General features: G+C 47.7%; 1 protein-coding gene across 4 annotated transcripts in view; it reads right to left on the bottom strand.

Moving 5' to 3' along the window:
- The window catches only part of TENM4 (teneurin transmembrane protein 4), a 2938802-nt gene that overhangs the window by 131489 nt on the left and 2784156 nt on the right, over positions 1 to 23157 (bottom strand). For all 4 annotated transcript variants that reach the window (XM_047690277.1, XM_047690278.1, XM_047690280.1 and 1 more), the window contains 3 exons: positions 18929 to 19030; positions 16510 to 16704; positions 10173 to 10373 (listed from right to left, as the gene is read on the bottom strand). In XM_047690277.1, coding sequence (XP_047546233.1) covers positions 10173 to 10373; positions 16510 to 16704; positions 18929 to 19030 — 498 coding nt within the window. The remainder of the gene's footprint in view (positions 1 to 10172; positions 10374 to 16509; positions 16705 to 18928; positions 19031 to 23157) is intronic.

The raw sequence follows: 23157 nt of genomic DNA, 5'->3' as shown, positions 1-23157 counted from the left end.
CAGGAGGAAGCCAGAAGGAGAGGAAGATACAGGAAAGGAGCCTTCAACTTCCTCACGGTAATTAGCTTCCTTTTGACACTGAGGCCAAACCCAAGCCACTCTCGGGTGCTTTTCAACTTCCATCCCTCTCACCAGAGGGTCAGTGCTGCTCCCAGCCCTGCTCTGTACCACAGCTCTAGTTGGCAAAAAGCTAATGAGCCTTGGAAACCACATGGCCTTTCACCTCACTGGAGGAGCTTGGAGTGCTTTCGAACCAAGCAGAAAAGTGGATTCCAGGATGTTGGTGCACAGCGGTCTCTACATCTACTCCCCCGGGACCAGAATTTCAAGCTTTATGAAGCACCTGTCACAGGAAGTGGTAAGCCACTGCTGGTCATCTTAATTGCAGGGTATCTGGCTTCCTGATTAGAGGAGTTCAAACTTAGCTTGAAGGAGGCCTCCCAATAGGGTCTGACTTTGCAGAAGGATAACAAGGGAGGAAAGGGCTGGTGAGCACAGAAGCCATACAACATCCCCAGGATGGGCTGGAACATTGCCCGAACCCCACTGAGAGGGCATGCTCACCCAGAGGGTGAGCTGAAGAGATAGTGATGTTTAGTCCTCTTCCCAAAGACCCCCAGTCCTGATATCCTTCTGTGAAAGGCCCATCTTTCTACCCTAGACATGTGCTCACCTATCTAACTTGCTTCCGGACACCTCCACCTATGTGTGTCCCTGGCACCTCCACCTACATGCCAATATGAGTAAGCTTTCCAAAACCAAACCTCACCATAGCACATTCTGCCTAAAATTTTTCAGTGGCCCCCACTGACAGATAAAACCTAAACTCTTTCAAGACCCTATATGACTGGGGCGCCTGGGTGGCTCAGTGGGTTAAGCCTCTGCCTTCGGCTCGGATCATGATCTCGGGGTCCTGGGATCGAGCCCCGCATCGGGCTCTCTGCTCAGCGGGGAGCCTGCTTCCCTTCCTCTCTCTCTGCCTGCCTGCCTGCCTGCTCTCTCTGCCTGTCAAATAAATAAATAAAATCTTTAAAAAAAAAAAAAAGACCCTATATGACTGAAAGCTTGCTACCTTCCCTCACCTCTTCTCCCTCTCTCTAGTGCCACAAATATCTTTTTTTTTTTTTTAAAGATTTTATTTATTTATTTTACAGACAGAGATCACAAGGAGGCAGAGAGGCAGGCAGAGAGAGAGGAAGGGAAGCAGGCTCCCTGCCAAACAGAGAGCCCGATGTGGGGCTGGATCCCAGGACCCTGGGATCATGACCTGAGCCGAAGGCAAAGGCTTTAATCCACTGAGCCACCCAGGCGCCCCAGTGCCACAAATATCTTAAGCAAAACCACTCAAAACTACTGGTTTTTCCTGGAAAATGCCATGTTCTGTTGCATCTTTGTATCCAATTGCAAATCTTTGATTTCTACAATGGGTTGCTTCAAGGTGCTTGTCTCTTCCTTCTCTCTCTCTGCCAACTCAAATCCAACCTCCATCACCCACCCACCTTAAATCCCGCTTCCTCCAGGAAGCCCCCCTGATTGCCCCTGGCTGAAAGCAATCACTCTTTTCCTTGAGCCCCTACAGTACTGCCTGGTACCTCATGGTCAAGATCCAGTTTATGTGGCTCTTTGCCGTGGCATCCACTGAAGTGAAACCTTATGAACCTCATACTTGATTCATCAACAGTATTAGCATAAACCTTGGCAATGGCCAATGAGAGAGTTATGCAGGGGATAAACATGGGCGTTGAGCCCAGAGAAAGAAGGCATTGAATCCTTGTTTTCCCAGAGTGTCTCTGGGCAAATCCCTCAGGCTCTCTGAGCTCTGGATCCCTGGGAATAACACCATCTCCAGGGTCAGAGGCTTATGTATTTGTTGTCTGAATAAATCATGATGCACATACAGGAGGAGCTCTGTAAAATGTAAATACAAATTTCCATTCAAAGAGTAGTTATTATTTTAAAATTGTAAGTTATATAGGAGCAGTTTGATTCAGGAAGACAACCAGAGATTGTGTACAAGTCACCAGCTTGGACATCCAAACAGAAACCTGAATCTGATGCCCAATTTCAGGAGGGTTTATATTTACATACTGAAGAGCTCCAATTCTGATAGAAAATGTTCTAGGGCTGTCAGGGGAAATTCTACCAAATTACAAAGCTGCCAGCTCCTGGTTTATCAACCTTTAACTCTGGCACTATTTAGCACTATGCCTGTCTGGGCCCAGTTTCCCAGTCTTTGATTAAATGTTAGGAGCTGACCATCTCATTGTGCCTCAACCTGCACGCTCCATCCCAGACAACCAGTGGGCTCTTCTCTGCCTCCTTCCAACACCTCCTCTTCTTTCTCTGCCTCAGTGTCAATCTCTCAGATATTTATTATTCTGAACTTTGATTTCGGGCTATCACTTGCTGTTGGGAACGGGTACAGGAAATGTCAAGTCTCAATGGATATTATTCCTCCGCTGAAATTCTAACCTCGGGTTTCTTCTTCCGTAACATACCTATACAGAAATAGCCCGGCCCGATCATTTCCTTTTGATGTTTAATTGGATGTCAGTGCTGTGCTTTCTGGGCTGAGAAGCTAATGCTTCTCAGAAAGGGAACAATTCCGGCTACACACATGAGACTTGTAGCAGGGAGAATGCTCCACGCTGAATCTAATTTTCTCTCCCATCCATGAACATAAGACAATTTCTCTGGCATTAAAGCATCTCACTCAGTCTTTCTGTCATTAATAAGAATTAAATTCTGTTCCCTCAAATTTAAATGTAATTATATTTGCCTCGTAAATAAAACTGAATTACCATTTTCAAAATTTAGCACTAATGCAAATGCTATGTTTAGAGCTTTAATTTTTTTTTTTAACCCTGTTACTATGTTCAGCTTATTCTTATTTTTTTTTTAACATTGGGCTTATTTTGCTGTCAACTGTGACTTAGTTTGAAAACAGAGCTTTTCTGCTCCCTATCTAGCCAGTCATATTTGTTATTAACTATGCTTTAGGATTTGCGTTTCTTTTTGAAGGGGAGGAGAGGAACAGAGAGGAAATCAGCAGCTGAGAGGGTCTGGCTTTGAATTCTGAAGGTCCCCCTTCAGTGAAGGAGGAACCTAGTCCAGGTTTAGCTGAGCCAAAGGAGGTGGTCTGACATGAAGTCTGACAGGGAAATCTTCAGTGTGCATTAAACAATTTTTATTTATTATTTTATTTTGCTTTACTTTTTTTAAAGAAAGATTTTATTTATTTATTTGACAGAGAGAGAGCACCAGCAGGGAGAGTGGAAGAGGGAGAAGCAGGTCCCCTGCTGAGCAGGGAGCCACAGGAGGGGTTCGATCCCAGGACCCTGAGATCATGACCTGACCTGAAGGCAGTTGCTTAACCAACTGAGCCACCCAGGTGCCCCTTGGACAATTTTTCAATCCAAGATTTTTAGCAAGGCATTCAGTGGACACCACGGTTTGGATCCTGCCTACCTTTCTGGTCTTACTTCTTCTACCCACCCCCATGGCTGCTACTCTCCAGTCAGATGCAGGATTTTCTAGATGATGCTCTTGCACAGCTGTGTACGTTACACACGCTCTACCCGTTACACACGCTGTTCCCTCTGCCTGGACTCTCCCCACCCTCAGATCCCCTCTAATGGTCTGGCTTATAAGTCTCCTCCCGGGGGAAGACTGTCCCAGCTTCTGCTCTCACCTGTCTTCTGGCTGAGGTCACTGCTCCTGCCCTTGTGTTCCCAAGCCCCACAAACACACATCAGTCAGAGCTCTTATCATGCCTCCTAACTAGGTGTCGCCTCCTGGGTGAGCTGAAGCTCTCTGATCCTTGGTGCACCCAGCGTGCAGGGAGGCCAGGAAGGGTCACGAGTGAATGAGGTGGATGTCTGTTACTCTCAGGGGCAGAGGGCAGGTCTGGAGCTGTTCTGGGATGCTCTCTTTCTCTTGGAGGCTGTGCTCCTCTCTGGACTCGAGCTCAGAAAGCTCATTATCTGGCAGGAAACTGATGTTAATGCTGTTTGGCCCTTGTGCTATTGTTTGGGGATAAATATGTCAGCACATTAATAACTTCATCTAGACTTGATGACCGGTGATGTGCTGCGGGGAGGGGTGGCAGGGAGTTAGGAACCACAAGGAAGCTGAGCTGCTGAGAGAGAAAGCAAGCTGTTCAAGGTTGCATGGACTCAGGTCCAAGTCTGGCTCAGAACCTTCACCATATAAATTGTTCTCAGACTTAAATTTGCAAGAGTCTAAGGACTATTTGGCTAATTGAGATTTAATCACAAGTTCTAAGAATATACACTTTATTTATTGAGTGCTTAATGAATGCCAGCACCATGCTAGGCATTTTATACACACATATTAAAGCTAATTTGAAAAAACAACCCTGCCAAGCAGGTATCATTGGCCATATTCTTTGGATAAGCTCAGTCTTAAAAATCTAGCTTGGTCCCATTCCAAATCCCATGTGGTTCTTTCTGACTGCATGTGCTACCTCTAAACCCAGCCTCTAAATCTCCACCTGTTACTCCATGAAACTCCACTGAAATGAAATGATAAGAATCATAAATCACCAGCATGGGCATTTCACAGGCAGAATCTCTGTCATGTAATGCTTCTGGGGGCCAGAACCCCCCAAAGGAATGAAATGTCATGAGAAGGCCCTTCCACATAAAAGTCACTTATGGAAGACAAGACTGGAGAGAGCTCACAGAGCAGTGGAAATGAGGAGTGAATTTATGAGGTTGAGGACTGAGCCTGGGGTGGAGGGGAAGGAAGCCCCGAAGGAGAGCCAGCAGAGGGGCAAACAGTGGGTCTAAGTGACCACATTTGAAATGGTGTCCTGGATAACACCAAAGAGCCCCAAATCTCAAGGAGTCATTTAGCTCTGAAAGAGAGGTAAACGTTGCTACTTGTAAGGACCATCTTGGAGAGGTTAAATTCCTTCCCTTTTCTAAGGCAGCTCAGAGCCAAGAGGAGAAAATCCAACTAAGTCACTTGGGGCTATTGGGGAGAGTCATTCTGCTCTCAGCAGCGCTGCTTGGGAACACCCACTTTATGCAAAGGCTGAGGAGGTGTCCGGCCCGCCATGGTGCTCCCCAGGGAAGATGGCTCAAAGGAGGTGAAATGGTGTCCACTCTTGTCCAGGAGGGGTTCCAGCTGGCTGGCAAGGCACATGAAACTAACATGAGCCAGGTCAGGAAACAGAGAGAAGGAGCCCAGGAATTTGGGTTTTAGCTCTGCAGGGCATGCATGCCTGTGTGTACGTGTGTATGTATGGGTATATGTGCAAGGATGTACACAGGGGTGGGGAGGAGGGGCCTTAGATAACAAATTAGACTGGGAGTGTGCTGGGTTCTTCCTGGACAAAGCCTCTAGCTTCTTCTTTGATGTGTCACTGGGTAAGTCATTTATTGAATAATCCTGAGAACCTAAACCCCTTCAGGCCCCGTGCTAGGGATATTGGTAGATCCTGACCTCTTGGAGTTCACAGCTCGGCAAGAGAGAGGCAAGATTTCAGATTCTTGCTAAGTGTACCACAGAGCTAGGGAGAGGCCTTGGAGCCGTATTTGGTTTGAACTGGACTCTGCCACTTACTGATGGGGGGATGCTGGCAAGGAATTTAACTTTTCTGAGCTTCAGCTTCCTTATCAGGAAATTGAACTGATAATACTTTCTTTATGGCTTTCATATGAACCTTAACTAAGATAATGGTTATAATGCACTTAGTTCAGTAGTTGGTACAGGGTAAGAAGTGGTACAACACTAAGAAGTGGTTGGCTCTTTAAATAATGCTCCATCCTTATAAGGAAACCTCTTTGGATGGAAAGGCGGCTTGAGGCAAAAGCTAAGGATTTAGAACCAGAGCTCCTCGATTTACTTCATACTCTGCCACTGCTTAGCTGAGTTACTTCGGACAAGTCATTTCCTTTCTCTAGTTCCTCACCATCTGAAAACCCCAGCACTAGGAATCACCACCACCATCATCACTGCTGCCATCCCCCTCTAAGCCTGGAAGAGCCAAGTCCCACTGGGTTCAGAGTCGAGGACCCCGGTGTGCGGGGGGTGGGGCACATAACCAGCACTCTTCCAGGCCACAGGCATTTGTCCCAGCAGTTGTCTTATGCTGTTTGTCAGGAAGGAGTATCGCATGAAGGAGGCGGGATTTCAGGAGGAATTCTGAGCTCAGAAGCCATGCTGCTGGGAAGTTGGGGTCTGAGTAAACCCTTATAGAAAATCTGACTTCACTGTTTCCCCAAACACAAGCAAAGTGCTGGGGAACCTGGCAGCTCACATTCCATTACAGACCAGTCGTGGAGTGCTGGGCACGTGGATTTCAGCTGCTTTCACTAAATCATGTTCCCTGGGCCAAACAGAAAGATGTCTCTTCATCTCGGAAGAGGTGGCCCTCCTTCCTATGAGGGCCCAGTGGTGATTTCTGCCAACCCTAGAAGCCACAGTCGGAGCGGATGGTGAGAGGAGCACTTCAGGTGAGCCACCGGCCTGCAGCTCCTGACAGGAAGGCCCTGGGCAGTGTCTGCGCCAGGCCCACCATGCCAGGAGCCAATAACACACATCATACAATGGAAGCAGCCTCTCAGCGGGGGTCCAAATTGGGCCAGACACGGCGTCAACCACTTCACCTTCATTTTCTCACTGAATCCTTACCACAATCCCAGAGGGATTTTTACCTTGAAACTGTGGCAAGGGATGGGGGGAAAGGTTAAGCAACTTGCCAAGGCCACTCTACATGCAGGGAGCAGATTTTCTGAGACAAAGTCCAGTGCCTGTCCCACCACCTTACAGCTAACCCCCTGAACATAGAGCCCCCCAGCTTCAGCAGCATCCAGTCAATAAGGCAGCTCTGTATCAGTCACAGCAAAAACTTGACAGTTTTCAGGGCACCTGGGTGGCTCAGTGGGTTAAAGCCTCTGCCTTCAGCTCAGGTCATGATCCCAGGGTCCTGGGATCGAGCCCCACATTGGGCTCTCTGCTCAGCAGGGAGCCTGCTTCTCTTCCCCTCTCTCTGCCTGCTTGTGATCTCTGTCAAATAAATAAAAATAATCTTAAAAAAAAAAAATCTCGATAGTTTTCAAACAGCTTCCACTCTGTGAAAGTGCACTAGGAAGGGAGGTAGGAGAGAGACGTGAAGCGCACCCCAGCCAGGCACGATTCAATGTGCGTGCATCCATTCTGTAATTTGATGTCACATGAGGGAGACACTATTCTCTCCAGTTTTCAGATGAGGAAACTGAAGTCGAGAAAAGCCTGTACCTCACCAAAGCCCCACGGTTAGCCCGGGACAGCAGTAGGACCGAGCCCAGGCAGGTACCACAGATACGGGGCAGGTGGTGAGAGAGAAGCACCTTCCACGTGCCTTCACTAGCCTTCAGACTGGCTTCTGGAGGGGAAGGGACAGCTGAGGGCAACAGTGGCCTGTGGGGAGGTGACAGAGGGTGCTGGGCTGTAGGCGAGGCCCGGAGCCCCAGGCTGTAGTTTGGCCACCAGCCTCCTCAGGCCCCAGTGCGCCTGAGGTGAGCCTGGCAACACCCTGAGCCTCCAGATGATGTCCTACCCAGTCACCCTACCCACAGGACTGTTGTTGTGGGGGTGCGTGTGCATGTGTGAAATATCTCTGTAGGCTGGGAAGCACTCGACAAACACAAACTACTATTACTATTGCCCTGGGAAACAGTAATTTTGAAGGCGGCTTTGACATTGGTGGCCAGGTTGGCAGTCATGACACTGTTTTTGTCAGCTGTAGGTTGGAGATTTAAAAACTCGAATCCATATTTCTGAAGGGTATATTTCATCTTGCCTCTATCAAATGTCTTCATTAATATCAAGGGCTCTCAGCAGAGGCTGTTTTTAATCATAATTGTAACAGCAGCTAACATTTAACGAGCCCATATCATGAGCCGAGTAGCATGCTAAGTGCTTCTTGAATATCGTCTTAAATAATTCAGCACACGATAATTTTCTAAATAATAACCCCAGAAGGTAGGGACTGTCACCACCTCCATTTTACAGCTCAGGGAGGGGAAAGAACTTGCCCAGAGTTATAACTAGGACGTAGCAGGGCCAGAGTCTGAAACAAGGTTTGCTGGGCTCAGGGACACTTCTCATCACTTGGAACTCCTCTGCCTTTGCACGCGAGGCCACACACACATTTGGCACCAGTTATGGGGAGTGGTGCACAGAGAGTTGAGAAAGACGAGCTCTCGTGGTTCTAGTCAAATTCCCTTCCAATGGGTCTGCTGTCTCCTTCTGCAGGACCAACTAAAGAATACTTGGTGATCTCACCCAAAGGTAAACCTGCTACTGATGAAAGGCTGTGCAGTTTCATCGGGGATTAACAATGCACCGACAGTTATATACCTATCATAAATAAGCTTTGCAGCCACGTAACAAACAATACAACCCAGTGTAGCTCTGAGAAGACCATTTATTAGATCGCTATAAATGGAGCTATATAAAAAGAATTATTCCTAAGACCCTGCGCATCTGTGTCTGCAATCATGTCTTCACACGAGCTTTGCAAACAAGGATGAAAGTCCAATTCAGAGTGGATATTGAACACCAATCCTCCGTGCAATGGGGCAAGGTAGTCCCAAGTATTCCAAAGGCACAAATGCTGCATGGATCTCATTTTTGCTGAAGGCCTCAGCCATCTTTCCTGATCACAGAAAGGACTGCTAACATGCAATGGAATGAGCCAATTTGAGCCACACTTTGTTTAAATAGTATTGCTGTGTAAAGAAAGTGATGTAAGTACAAAAAAACAAACCAAACCAAAACAAAACCCATAGCTGGAGATGCTGCCATTGTTTAGCTAAGTGTCCTTGGGTGGGATTACTGAAAAATTTTCTGGGCCTAAGCTTCTTTATCATTATTTCTCTTCATTTGTTTGTTCTCTCCCTCACTGGAAGCTCAGCCGAGATAGGGACGTTCTTATCTCTTTGTATCTCTGATTAGAAGAGTGTCTAGTACACAGTAGGTGTTCAAAAGCATTCGCTGATTAAAACATTATGTAGATCGGTATGCCGGGGTGATGATACCTTTCTCACAGGGTTTTCATGTGAATTTAAACAGTGGACCCTATTGAAATGAGGTCTGAGAAGTGAACACACCTACCATATCCCAGTACTGGGTTAGGTGATTTACACGTGTTCTCCTTCAGCCCTCATCTGGGGAGGGTCTACACATCGTAAGGGGATTATGAATAGCAGGGTGGTAATGTAATGATTCTTTGAATGTTCTACATATAAGCCCTCTATACATGAACTGAATGCTACAGTGAAGAACACATTTAGTCATGTGTTCTTCCATTTGTTCATTACCCATTCATCAATATTTATGAAGCGGCTGCTGTAGGCCAGGCCTATGCTGAGTCCTGGGTGTGTAGGATGGACAGACATGTTTGCTATCCTCATGGAACATACTGGCTTGCAGAGAATCTGGCCAGAATGGCAGGTGGGGATCAGGTCACAGAGAACCCTGAATAATACACTGAGTTCAGATGAATGGGTGAAACCAAATGGTGTGACAGCTGGTCCCTAAGTCCCCCACTGTTTTTTTAGAGAGGTGGGGGGAGGAAGGGAGGGGCAGAGGGAGAAAGAGAATCCCAAGCAGGCCAAGCAAACTCCCTGCTGAGTGTGGAACCCGACCTGGGGCTCCATCTCACTACACTGAGATCATGACATGAGCAGAAATCAACAGCCAGACGCTAAACTGACTGAGCCATCCAGGCCGCTGGACCTGAGCCTGTTAAAGCCCCATTCCTGCAGGTCTCGGCTAGGCACACTGTTCCCTATGGCCTTGACTCTAGGCATGACCACCGTAACATGGGAGATGAGATTTCAATCTAGTATTCTAATTCACATGGTTACAGGGCCATGTTTTCATGCTCGAGGCCATCACTATGTAAGGAATGATGTGAAGAGTAATTTTTGAATCCTTTGCTGATTGAAAAGTATAGGTGCTGAAGGACAGAGTTCAGGGGAAGAGGGAAAGCACTCAGAGATCTGGGTAGCCCTGACCCGCCACCCCCGCCACCCCCCACCCCACTCCACTGCATGACCGGGAACAGGGACAGATCACTGACGGGGAATGAATGGCGAATATGTTCTGGTGGAAAGCTCCTTCCTCTGGCCACGCAGTGCCCTTCTCCCCACACTTACCGATAGAACAATCGTGTCCTGTCCAGCTTGGGTCACAGCTGCAAAGGCCGGTGTCTGGGAGGAAGGTTCCGTGGCCTGAACACTGGTCCAAGCACGTGGCCCTGGGCGTCTCGCAGTTGGTGCCGCCCCATCCCACGGAGCAGTGGCACTCGCCTCTCACGCAGACACCCCGGCCTGAACACGTGGGGTCCATGCAGTCCACTGTGACATGGAGCAGAGAGAACATAGGTGAGTACCTGACCAGCAAAGGTAGGCTTCCTTAAGTGAACTACTCCACTTTGTAGTGGAGGGGCCTTACGCTGGTAAGAGGTCACGGATTTCCTGCGGAGGAGCCACTGGCTAGAGTAAGGAGGAAAAACTTCAGTGGTTACAAATTCCTACTTCTTGGTTTGTAAGGCAGAGTGAGAACTACATTATCAAGGGGCACGTGGAAGGCTCAGTTGGTAAAGCATGTGACTCTTGATCTCAGGGTTATGAGTCCAAGCCCCACATTGGGTGTGAAGCCTACTTTAAAAAAAAAGAAAGAAAGAACTATATTTCAAGTGTCAGCATGGCACCCTGTGCCTGCTCTGTCAGCAGTAACTGCACCGGTTAGCGGACGAGGCTTTGTTTTGTTCCCTTCTTTGTATCCGGCCCCTGGAATGGTGCTCAGAGCATAGAAGGTACTCAAGAGATCTCTGTCGAATAAACTATCATTGTTTACCACCTCATAATACAGTCTTACCATGAAGGTGGGACTGAAAGAGATCCCTTAATTAAAAAGAGAATTTATTTTGCATTTAAATTCCATTAGATGTTATCATCTTCCCAAAGTGTCTGTGATTGACACAAACTTTCAAACCTCACTTTCCAGAGGGCAAACATTTCAATGACTATTCAAAATTATGCAGTGCATTGAGAGACTCTGGACCCTGGGAAACATAGTGAGGGTTGCAGAAGGGAGGTGGGTGGAGAGATGGGGTCACAGGGTGATGGGTATTAAGGAGGGCACATGAAGTGACAAGCTCTGGGTGTTACACGCAAGCATCGAATCATAGAACACTACATCGAAAACTAATGACATATTAGATGTCGGCTGACTGAACTTAGTAAAAAAAAAAAAAAAAAAAACCTCTAAAAAACCCCACAAAATTATATTCACAGGCTTCGCCCACCTTTTCCTTGCATAGTGCGTGAACTACATAGCTATAGCTCACAGCCAAGCAACCCCCGCAGGGCTCCTAGAGCCCAAGGTCAAGGTGGTCTCAAGAGACCAACCCAGAAATAGAGGAAGGAGAGTAACACTGTGGGTTACCTGCTCTGTACCTGCATTCTAGGAAGGGCTTCACCTATATCTTCAGATTCAATTTCTTCCATAACCCAATGAAGTACAGATGAGGAAATTAAGGGTCAGAGAAGCAAATAATTTATGTCAGGTCACACAATTAACCCTGCCAGAGAGGAATCAGAAGGTCTGTCTGATTCTGAAGCCAATATTTGTTACTGGGGCTGATTTTCCTAAATCAAAACTTTAGCTATGGGGCTGCACAAGATTAACAGAGACTTTGATCTTCTGGAAAGCCCTGCACAGCAAAGCAGGAGGAGAGTGTTGAGGGCCAAATTATCACATGGCTCCAGTTCACACGGAAAAGTGCAAAAGGCAGCAGAGAAAAGACAGAGTTGGCAAAGGCCGGTTCTACTCTACCAAAAAGTTGTGAGATCTGTGTTTCATTTTAGGAAAGAGGGGATTTCTGTTCCTCTTGCAATTGTAGGGGAGAGTGGTGTCCTTGTAGGGCTGCCACATGCAGCAGCTGGAAAAAGGTTGACAGTGCTGCAGTGAATGTGGTCAGTTTCCTTCAGGAAGCCCTCTGGAGGAACCCCTGTGTCCCACAGGAAGGAACTTGGCATCTGATCCCTGAGGTCCTTGGTTCAAGGGTCTCTCTGAGGTCCTAAGTTCAAGGGTCACAGGACAAAGGCACTGGTTCTAGGATGACCATCAAGTTCACGTACCTCCTCCGAACTTCCCATGTCAAAATTATCTTGCTCTCGGTTGCTAATGAGGACACTGAAGATTTGAAAGGACCATGTGAACTATAAACTGTTACCAAGAAATTACTTTTCTATCCTATCGGGCCATTTAGTGGCATGACTTGGGTAAACTGGTCAGAGGTGCTTTTACTTTATTTATAATTCAGACATGACATTACTATATTGATTAAATAAATTTTATAACCCACATATTGACTTTTGCAGAACAGATGGGGAAACCTGGCCCAAGTATGTTAAAGTCACAGACACAAATGGACAGAGATTGTACAAACAGCCGCATTCTGGGAACAGAGTGCCTGTCTGAAAGCTGGCTTATCAAGACAGCTCTTCTAACGTTTTAGGTCTTGAAAAGGAGTTCAACTTAATGACATAAATGCGACATCAGAAGGTCGAAAGTCAGGAGCAATCATTTGCTAAAAACAGAATCATGAGAATAATAGTAATAATAACAGTAGTAATAATAACAACGAGTACTAATGTAGTCCCTCTTCTGGGCCATATTTTACTATTCAGTCATTTAAGTACACAGTCTCAGTTAACTCTAATGACAGTTCTTTCAGGTAGAGACCATTACTATTCCCATTTCACAGATGAGGAGACTAAAGCACAGAGAGGTTAATTAACTTGCCCAAGATCACACAGTGGTAAGTGGAGGAATTTAAAATTGAATCACTCTTTCCTGGTAGACATCTCTTGCTATTTCTTCTGTAATCTTACTGGTTCAAAAATACACACATATATATATATATATATATATATATATATATATATATACATATATACAGATGTAAGTGGTTAAAAAATAGAAATAAAAATGAAACAAAGTAAGAAAAGAAATAGAACAAAGTGAAGAATTAATAAAGCCAAATGAAAGCAAAGAATCTTCTCTCACAGTCTCTGGACACCACTTCACGATGGTTAAAGCATGACCTGTTGGAATTCCTGGTAATTAAAAATAATAAAAATAATAACAGTGATATATTTTCATGACTGGCCTCACATCTTGGAATCTCAGAAGGATTATTCTGGCCCATTAGGCTACTATGATAATTCCCTAGATCTAGCGCGCTTTCCAGTTTGACAGGAAACGACTCAGCAATTCCTGTCCTGAGGCCCATAAAGGTATTTCCCGTTCTGGGAGTGCCTGGGCCCTGGCTTTGTGTTGACGCTGTCTCTGAGGCACCCTCGAGGTTGAATCTATAAATCTGCACTGTTAGCGAGCAAGCCGAGAGGGTGCCAAGTTTAGCAAGAGGCCTTCGGCGTCACAGTCCCGCTCCTCAGACACAATAAGTCTGATAGGAACCCAGGAACCAGCAAAGTGAATCCCACACTCTCAGAAGACGGTCCAGGCAGGGAATGAAGACCAGAAGATACTGATTAACAGGACCGCAACTCAAGAGAAGGCAGCTCAGCTGAACGGGCCAAGCAAGGAGGAAAACGCTGGTAGGGCGTGGGGAGGGTGTGGGGAGGACGTGGGGAGGACGCAGGGAGGACGCTGGGAGGACACTGGGAGGACGCAGGGAGGACGCAGGGAGGACACTGGGAGGACACAGGGAAGTCGCTGGGAGGTCGCTGGGAGATCACTGGGAGGACGCTGGGAGGACGCAGGGAGGATTCTGGGAGGACGCAGGGACGATGCTGGGAGGACGCTGTCCCTGCTGACTCGATACCTACGGCCATTCTCTGGGCCACTTGTGACGCTCTGCTAGAGACGGCCTCTGGAGACTCAGGATCTACCCTCACTTTCTGGGGCCTCTGGGGTGATGGCAACCTGAGGATGGGATGAAAGTTGTCTTCCTTCTACCGCAGCAAGACAGTTTCACAAATGACATTTGTTTCCCCAAGAGCCGTGGGTCACGTGGGGAGACCGAGCCAGCCCATGGTGGCGGAGTTCTGAGCTGAAGGAGTAGTGGAGAAGCTGCTAGGGAAGTGGGTTGAACGCTGTGTAGAAGATAGTCTAACTGAGCTTCTGCTTAGAGAAGGGGCCAGTTACCTTTTTCTTCCCCTTTGTAGAGCTCGCCATTCAAGCCCAAATTTCTGGCAGAAGCTTAGCCCGTTAACAAAATGTGGAGGCCTGCACAGCCAAGCTGCAAACACAACTCTTCCCCCAAAATGTCCCCTGCTCCAGTGATCACACAAGCTCCGAGATGCTCTTCAGAACCAAAACACAGTGTTACTCTGCACTGCAAAAGGCCTAAGGTGTTCTCTTCTGCCATTCCCCTACCCCCTCCAAGCCTCCTGTCGGCACAGTTCAGGCTTTGAAAAATATGGGGCAATAAATTTCAGAAGAAGAAGAGGGAGAGACGGAAAAAATAAGCTTGTTAGCTGATGTTTTATAAACACGGCGAAACCTGTCAGCACAGAGCTGAGGGAGGAGGAGAGAGAGCGGCGTGGGGCGGCGTGGAGGCGAAGGCCCCTAGAAGCCCCCATTATAAACACAAGGGCTGTGCAATGATGTTTCACCAGGAAACATAAGTAATAAAAGGAATTAGTACCAGATGGCCGTCCTCAGAAAAGAAAGGAGTCAAAACATCTCTTTTCAAATAGATAACGTAAATCAAAGAGCTAAAGAACTTTTTCTCCCCTCTTTGTTAAGTAAGCCTGCCTGCTGGGGCACTGTCCTGAGCCAGATGAGCTGGGGAAGGGACAGTGTGCCTTCCCTGGCCCACATGGCCCAGTGGGCTTCAGGCTGGGATGACCCCACTGTTTCAAGAGGAATCTCCTCTTTGTTTTCCTTTTCTTCTTAGGGTCTTCACCTCAAGTGACTAAAATGGAAAGGGAAAGCAGAGGAAGGTAACCATTGTCGGAGGAGAAAGCAAAGTTCCTTTGTTCCAGTGGCTGGCGCTCCTCCTCTCTCAGACAGACCGAAGTAATCCCCATCAAAGTTAATAGGTCTGAATCAGGACCTCCAGGCACACTTGGGGTTTACAGGCAGCCTGTCTTGGAGAGGCACTGCTTTTCAGACACTAATCCCTTCCTGTTCCCCACTCTTTTAAAGCGGGCCCTTTTTTCCCTTTTTCTTTCTCTCTTTCTTTCTCTCTCTCTTTCTTTCTTTCTTTTTTTTTTTAAGAGAAATGATACCTTGAGAGGGGCCTATGTGTTCAATCCCAAATGGGTTAGAAGGCTAGCTCTCCTTGGAGCCTCTTCCATCCGCTGTGAAGACTCCAGCGCCTTAGATGGTGGGCAGCGGGAGGGAAGCCCATTAGCATTGTCCACAAGTTGCAACAGTGACATCCACCCGGTTTCCAAAGACCTTAGATAAAGTGATTGGGGTGAAGCAGGAAATGGGCTTCAATTGTCCCCATAATAATAAATAAAAAAAGACCTAACATTTATGGGGCATTTATTATGTGTCTGACACTCAGCTAAGTGCTTTAAATGAGTCATTTAATTCAATCCATATGATGGCCCTCTGAGGAAGGAATTCCCATTTTATTGATGAGAGAAGTGAGGCTAGTTAGTGGCACAATAGGACTCAAACTTACATCTGATCTCAGAGCGTGCACTCTTAAAAGCCACTCTATATTGCTTGTGAATAAGACCCTTCTCATCTACAAATCCCACGCAGGCAAGAAAAAAGAGGGCTCTGAAGTAAGAAGACCTGGGGTGGGTCCCAGCCCTGCCACCCACTAGCCCCGGGCCCACTGCTGGCTAGCTCCATGACCATGGGCTTGCCGCTGCCCATCCTCGGGCCAGAGATGCTCACTTTTCTCACCAGATGAGACTGTCTAGGAAAGGACTCGCTTACTGTGAAAGTGGAAGCTCACTTTCTGGCCTCCACTGCACAGTTTAGGACGGAGACAGACACACTCACAAGTACCTATAAGCTACACACACATACACACATGCCTGTGCTAACAGAAGGCAGAGTCTGAAGGTCTGTAACAGACTCACACTTAAGACATGGAGAGAAAATGAGCTTAAAGGGGAGGAGAGAGAACCTGGGCTCTGGGGCCAGACACACAGCTCTGCCACTTGTAGGCGTGTGACCCTGGGCAGGTCTTGTGACTCTCTGAGCTCCGGTTCCCCTAACTAGGACACAGAGATAACTATCTCACCTTACCGGGTTTGAGGCCAAGTGATCTAAGGCCTCTAGGACACAGCCTGCATACAGTAAGTACTCCACATACGACCCTGTCTTTCCTTCACCAGCTAGGACTCCAATATGCCTACCCTCCCTGCTAAGTCAGTTACCACTGCGGGGGTGCCTGGCTTAGGGCGGAGCTGCTCCCCAAAGGCAAGCCTGGTGCGGTGCGCTGGCCTGTCCCAGAGTCAGGTGGGTGCCGCCACCCACCCGCCGCGGTCCTACCTTCCTCGCAGCTCTCGCCCTTGTAGCCAGGGTTGCAGATGCAGGTGCCCATGATGCAGGTGCCGTGGTTGCTGCAGGCCACATCGATGCACTGGCTGGTGGGCACGTCACACTCGGCGCCCTTCCATCCACTGTGGCACAGGCACCGGCCCTTCATGTACTGGCCATTCCCGCTGCAGAGCACAGGGCAGGAGGCTGCAGAGACAGCACCGAAGTCTGGCATCAGTCAACGCCTGGCATGGCCCATCTGCCTTTGCCCCTTTCTCCCTTCGGCCTGCAGGCCAGACCAAGAGCCTCAAGTGCTTTGCCACAATCCCCATAGGTACCCATCTCTCTGCATCTCGGCCTTTATTTTATTCCAGTTTAAACACACGTGGAACTGTAGGCTAGGGTGTGCTGGGCAGGGCCCGGTGGGGTCAGCACCCACTGAACGTTGCTCTCCTTCATCCCCCTTGGACTATGGGTGCAGCTCAGCAGCGGGGCCAGGACCCTGATGCTTGAAGCTTCTACCTGTTCCTTGGTCTTACTGGGAAAGACAGCATCCAGGCCTCCTGCCTGCCCCAATCTCTCCTCCAGCACTCTCCTGACAGCATTCCATTTCGCTCCCTGCGCCCCATCTGCAGCACCACGTACTATCTCTCCAACCCAGAGAAGCTCAGTCCTTCTTGCCTTTCAGGCTCCACTCGAGCCCCACACACTACTGTCCCCATAAGAGAATAGCTCAGCTCAACCTGGCTCTTCACAGTATTATCTTCCCATTCTGCCTCTTAGCATAGAGTGTTTTGTAATCATCCATATGAAGGACACTATATAAAAATAAATTATGGGGCACCTGGGTGGCTCAGTGGTTAAAGCCTCTGCCTTCAGCTCAGGTCATGATCCCAGGGTCCTGGGATCGAGTCCCGCATTCGGGCTCTCTGCTCAGCAGGGAGCCTGCCTCCTCCTCTTCTCTCTCTCTGCCTGCCTCTCTGCCTACTTGTGATCTGTCTGTCAAATAAATTAAAAAAAAAATCTTTAAAAAAAAATAAATTATATTGCACTGTGCCATAAGTACCTGCTAGCCTTCCTGAGACACGATGAGGCTGTTTATACATGATTCTCAAGTTTAAGTGTGGATGGGATGAGACAGTGATTCTTATTAGAGGGAATGACTCATCTCTTCTCGCTGTACCACCTTCCCCCGGCCCCCACCTGGCTTCTTTCCTTTTAGCGGTACTCGGCAGGTAATCGCTGTGGTTCCCCAGGCAGCTCTGCTGTCTCAGACCGAGTCTCTCCCACATTAGCAAGAATAAGCCAGAGCCCCAAGCAGCATCATGTCACGGTACTTGCCGGGCACTGAAAAACCATCTCTGCCTCCCTCTGATGAACGACTATTCAAGAGCCAGGTCTGGATTCCAATGTCACCCCATCCACGGAGCCTTCCCTGGTCCTTGTCACATCCAAGCTAAGACAGCCGCTGTCTGAATTGAACCCTGCTGTAGCATGTTTCACTTGCTAATGACGCTTTGTCATCGTCTACTTCTTTGTCTGTCTCCTGGACCAGACTGACAGCTCCTGAACTGGGCCTCGCTCAGTGCTCTAGCCCCAGCCCCCAGCACGGAAACAAGCCCTAAAGGGCACTAAGCAGATGCTTCCTGAAGGAGTGAAGAGATGGGACGACCAAAGAAAGGAGCCATTTCAGTTTCCCAAGAGGAGTGCCAAAGCCTCAGGTCTACAGAGCTCCTAATGGCCTTTGCCCTCGTACCTCTTTCAAGGACAGAAATGGAGGCCAAAAGCACAGGACACATGAGTAGCCTTTAGTCATCTCAGCAGTGATCATCATTAGCACCGTCTGTGCCCAAATATGAGGCAACATTGGGGTCCTGTGTGGAGCAAAGCAGTCTCCCCCCAACCCCTCCCCTAGGTGGTCTCAGCAAAGATCCTGGCGAGAGTGGAGCAGTAATGCAGGCCCGGCCACAAGGCCAGAGAGAACATACTTGTGAAGTGACCAGCAAAGCCCGCTGGCACATGTCAATTATACTTTAATAATCAAAGAAACAAAATGAAACAACCCTACCCCCCCCCCATAAAAAGGCCACCAAAGCCACTTGGCAAAGGCTGAGCACTCCTCAAAAGGGAAATCAACTTTTTAAAAGGACCACCATTGCCACTTCCCCTGACCCCTCCACAGACATGGGGTTTGCCATGGCTGCCCCTGACCCTCCCCAGTCACACCCTTGGGCACAATGGGACTGATGCAGCCACAGCTCTGCCATCAGACTCCCCCCACCCCTTGGGGCTTCCAAGGAATGGTTCTGGGGGGCCCTTCTCATGGGAGGCAGGAGGTGGCCCAGGGTCCTGTGTTTGCTCTGAGAAGTAGGACGCAAGCCACCCATGGGGCCAGGAGAGTAGGGATCGCACGCAGATGCACAGGTCTCACCTCTGCCACAGTCGGGGCCCAGGAAACCCAGGAAGCAGTGGCAGGTTCCAGAGATGCAGTCCCCGTTGCCATAGCAGTTGCTGGGACAGTTATCCACGGACTCTGGTGGGGAAGAGAGAAGGATAGTTGAAAAGAGGCCTTGTTTACCTAACAGAAGGCCCAGGGATCCAACCTCAGGTTAGCCAGGGCCCACACACTGGGGCTCTTCTGGCCCCATCACTGAAAGGAACCGACAGAGTTAAAAATCAGTGTGTTATTTTTATTCTTAGGGCATCTCAATTGACACGAAGAGATGTGTTCTGGAAAATGTCTGCCTGAACCAAGTTTTCATATATCAAATTTGTATCTACAAATGCATTAGAAATTCTGCAGCTAAAAACACTGGGGAAAACAGCATAAGCCGTTAGCAGTACTGATCTGTGGAGGCTAGGTTACAGGGGTGTCTTCTGGTCATCTTCGCACACTCTGTGCTTTACATTTTTCTCATAATGGGCCGATATTCCGTTTACTGTTTTTTTTACACAGAGCTACCAGGCATTTGCAGACCTGTCTCTTCCCATCTCAGATTTTTCACCTGTCGGTCAGATGCCCACTGTGACCCACCAGGGCTAACACAACAGCCTGGGGGCTGGCCTCCTTCTTCCTCCCTCACTCCCCACTTTGATTCCGTCATCACCCGGCAGTCTGAACCATCTCTCGGAAACAGAGCTGATCCTGTCATTTTCCTGCTTAAAAATCCTTCGATGGCTCCCCATGTATCAAGATGAAAAAATCTAAGCTCTCTCAAAAGGCATGGGGGTTTTCTTCCATATTCCCTTTGCTGTACACGCATCCCCAGTGTATGTGCTCATGCCTGCCTTCTGTGGGATGGAATTTTCTCAGGTTCTTCCTACTCCTTTTTGCTATATTCTGTGTCACCTGACAAAGAAATACAGTGTTCATTTAAGAAAGATTTTAGCAAAAAACAGTAGTCGATGTTTCGTAGCTTCAGGTAGCAAACCTGTTACCTAGAAAATCTGTTTATTTGGAACAGCCTGTTTCTCAATAATGCTGGGTGTGGAATAAGGGAGGGAAGCCATTCTCTACTGGAGACTTCATTGTGCCACATGTTTCTGCAAGGTATATCCCATTTCACTGTCACTGTATCTGCATACAATGTTATTCCTATTCTAAAAAAAGAAAAAGAAAGAAGAGGCTCAGAGAAAGACGAAGAGGCCTGCTGAGAACCACCAAGACACTGAGTCCTGGAAGCAGGATTTGAACCCAGGACTCCGGGCCTGGTCTTCTTCAATGATACTGTGCTCTCTGGATCTTGAGGGGACTCACTCAACAGCAGAAGCCTGGGGAAGGAACAGGTGACATACCCATGGCACAGTGAGGCTGGTCCTGAAGACAACAAAAGATCCCACCGTAAGGCAACAAATTCTAAGGCTTTTGGGGCATAAAGGGATCCAAGAAACCAGAGCCTTATGCTCTCATTTAATAATGAAGGAAACTGAGACCCAAGAAAGGGCAGTGACTCACCTAAGGTCTCAAGGAGAGTCAGAAATGAAAGCAGAGGAAGGGTTAGTCAGGCAGACAGAGTTAAGTTAAGTTAAGTTAAGTTGCTCACAACTACAAGCCGTGAAGCTAAGACTAAGGTTTCTGCTAAGTGAGATATTAACATATAAGACATAAGTCTTGCTCACAGGAAATCTGCAGCCTGACTGGGAGAACAAGAGGACAGCTGGCACCCAGGACGCAGCACGGGACATGGAAGAAGTTGGGCCTGGAGGTAGAGAGACCTGATGCGGGACCCCATTCTTCTAGTATCATGGTGGGGGCCCTAAAACAACTTCCTGCCCTTCTCTGCGCCTCACCTCCTTCATATATAAACGAAGGTGATGGCAGAGATGATCCCTAGGACTGCTTCCTGTTCTAAACTTTTATGAGTCTATAATTAATTAAGAGAGCAACTGTGCAGAAAAGGTGTCCAGACAAGGAAGGGCACTGAGCCTTGAAAGCAACAAAGCAATGGCAGCTGATACAGGACAAAACCAGCAGAGATAAGGTTTCTCAGAGGTTGTGGCCTTGAGGGATGGCTTGGGTATGCATCGATAAGGGAAAAGATGGAGGGATGGTGAAGAATTCATAGTGTGCTGCATTTCCTGTAAGTCTTTTCTCAACTGTCTGCCATTCTTCACTTGGAAACTACTTAAAAAGAGTTCAAGAGCTCAAATGTGTGGTTCCTTTTGGGAATGGGTGGGAAATTCCACTCACTCGATGTTATCCCTCTGCTAACAAGAGCTGCGCTTTATATGAACACAGAGTTAAGAACAAGAGGGTCCAATCCAGCATGTGCTCTCCTTGCAGTGCAAAACAGTCCAGGTCCTGGCAGAGCGAAGCTCACAAGCCAGGGCCCTGAGCACCTCCCTTCTCCATTGGCTTTGCCCAGAAGAGTACATGTTTCTACTGCCTTTAAGTTATAGTGTCTTTCCAGAAGATGACTTCAGAAGTTCCTTCTGAATATGCTTTTAAAAATAAGAATTTTCAGGGGCCCCTGGGTGGCTCAGTCAGTTAAGCATCTGACTCTTGATATCAGCTCAGGTCTTGGTCTCGGGGTCATGAGTTCAAGCCGTGCACTGGGCTCTGCACTGGGAGTGGAGCCTACTTAAAAAAAAAAAAAATAATAATAATAATAATAATTTGGAGTAAAGTTTAAGACAAGATTATCTTCCTTTAAGCCACTGGTTGGTGGTCCAACCGGGGAGGGTGAATTCTACCTTCAGCACTGCAGAAGGGCTACAGGGCAGAAGCAGGAGGCCGGGCTGCCAGGTCCTCTTCTGCTACTGCATGGCTATGGGACTTGGCCGAGTCACTTGATCTTCCTGCACCTGTCTTTACATCTTTATACTTGCTCCTTCCTTGCTTCCCTGCATGGCAATGCCTAGTCCTTTCAAATCCAGCTCGAATGTCACTGCCTCTGAAAAGCCTTCTGGACTTCTAAAACAGGCTAAGTTACTCCCAGGACTTTGTCTCCCTCAGCCCTGTTAAAGCATCATGGAGTCTACGTTGTTGCTCTCCCTGAGAGAATTCCACCAGATGACCTCAGAGATTCCCCCCAGATCTAAAACTCTCTGGTTCGGTCCTTCTCAAACCCGGGGTATAAAATATGTCTCTTAATAAATTACCATAGTTACCAGTTACATTTTTAAGAGGATCAATTGCAGATAAGTGTTACACACTGTCTTGATTTTGATTTATGAAGTCTGCAAGAGACAAACCTGTTAATCATCTGCCAAAAAGCCTTCACAGTGAAACAGCGAGGGAAATACATTTTCTGCGACTCAGTATAGCGTTGTTTGCTAAATCTGACAGAAGAGAAGCCTGTTTGCTTCAAAACTTGCCCCAGGCTGTTGGTATCAGAGACGGCAGAAGTTTTAGGAGACATGGAATAATTTTAGGATAGCAACAAGGAAATGGAAGGGAGACATTTAGAGAGTCTTTCTTTTGGACGAAATGATCACGTCTATAGTTTTTCTTCCGTTTGGAAGGCTTTCAAGTACTTGGGGCTCCTGTGGGACCACACAAATAATGAGTCTCCAATAACCAGATATCTATACTAAATGCTAGTGCGGAAGGAACACTCATGGGCTTGGGAGAAGTGTGAACTTTATTGCACAAATGTTATGTTTCCAATTAGTGTTCGGTGAATTCGTTCCCCTGCTCACATTCAGACTGCAGCTGCCTTCATTCAGCAGAAGGTGTACCTTTAGACTACTCAGACTTGCATTACAATTTCAGCCTCCCATGAATTACTAAATTTCATAATTGGTTGTGTGGTGTGCTGGAGGATAGGTGGGTGGAGGCTTTTCTCCTAGCCTTTGTTTTTCTCTTGCAATAGGGGGTCCTGCTAGCAGATTTAATTTTCAGGAACTTGTTTTTACTTCCATCAATATTGGAATGGCAGAGTTTAAATGTTTCCTTAGCTCATTCTCTGGGTAAATGTTGTGAGGGGGCGTGTTCTCTGGATGTGGTACAAGATACTGTTCGACATACAAAGGATTGTCTGCAGAAGTAAGGAAAGACAATGCTCCTTCCTAGAGGAGAGGTGGAAACCACAGATGCCTCAGTGAACCCATTATAGTGCCTGCTATAATGGTCTGCTCGCTATCCTTTCCCAGACACAAATCCCTCGCACTACTGTGAAATGAGATGGTAAAAGATGGTCAAGCCAAGGTCAAGGTGGA

The sequence above is a fragment of the Lutra lutra genome, chromosome 10, assembly GCF_902655055.1.
Source record: "Lutra lutra chromosome 10, mLutLut1.2, whole genome shotgun sequence".
Taxonomy (NCBI): Eukaryota; Metazoa; Chordata; class Mammalia; order Carnivora; family Mustelidae; genus Lutra; species Lutra lutra.
This window is presented reverse-complemented; position numbering and strand designations above follow the sequence as displayed.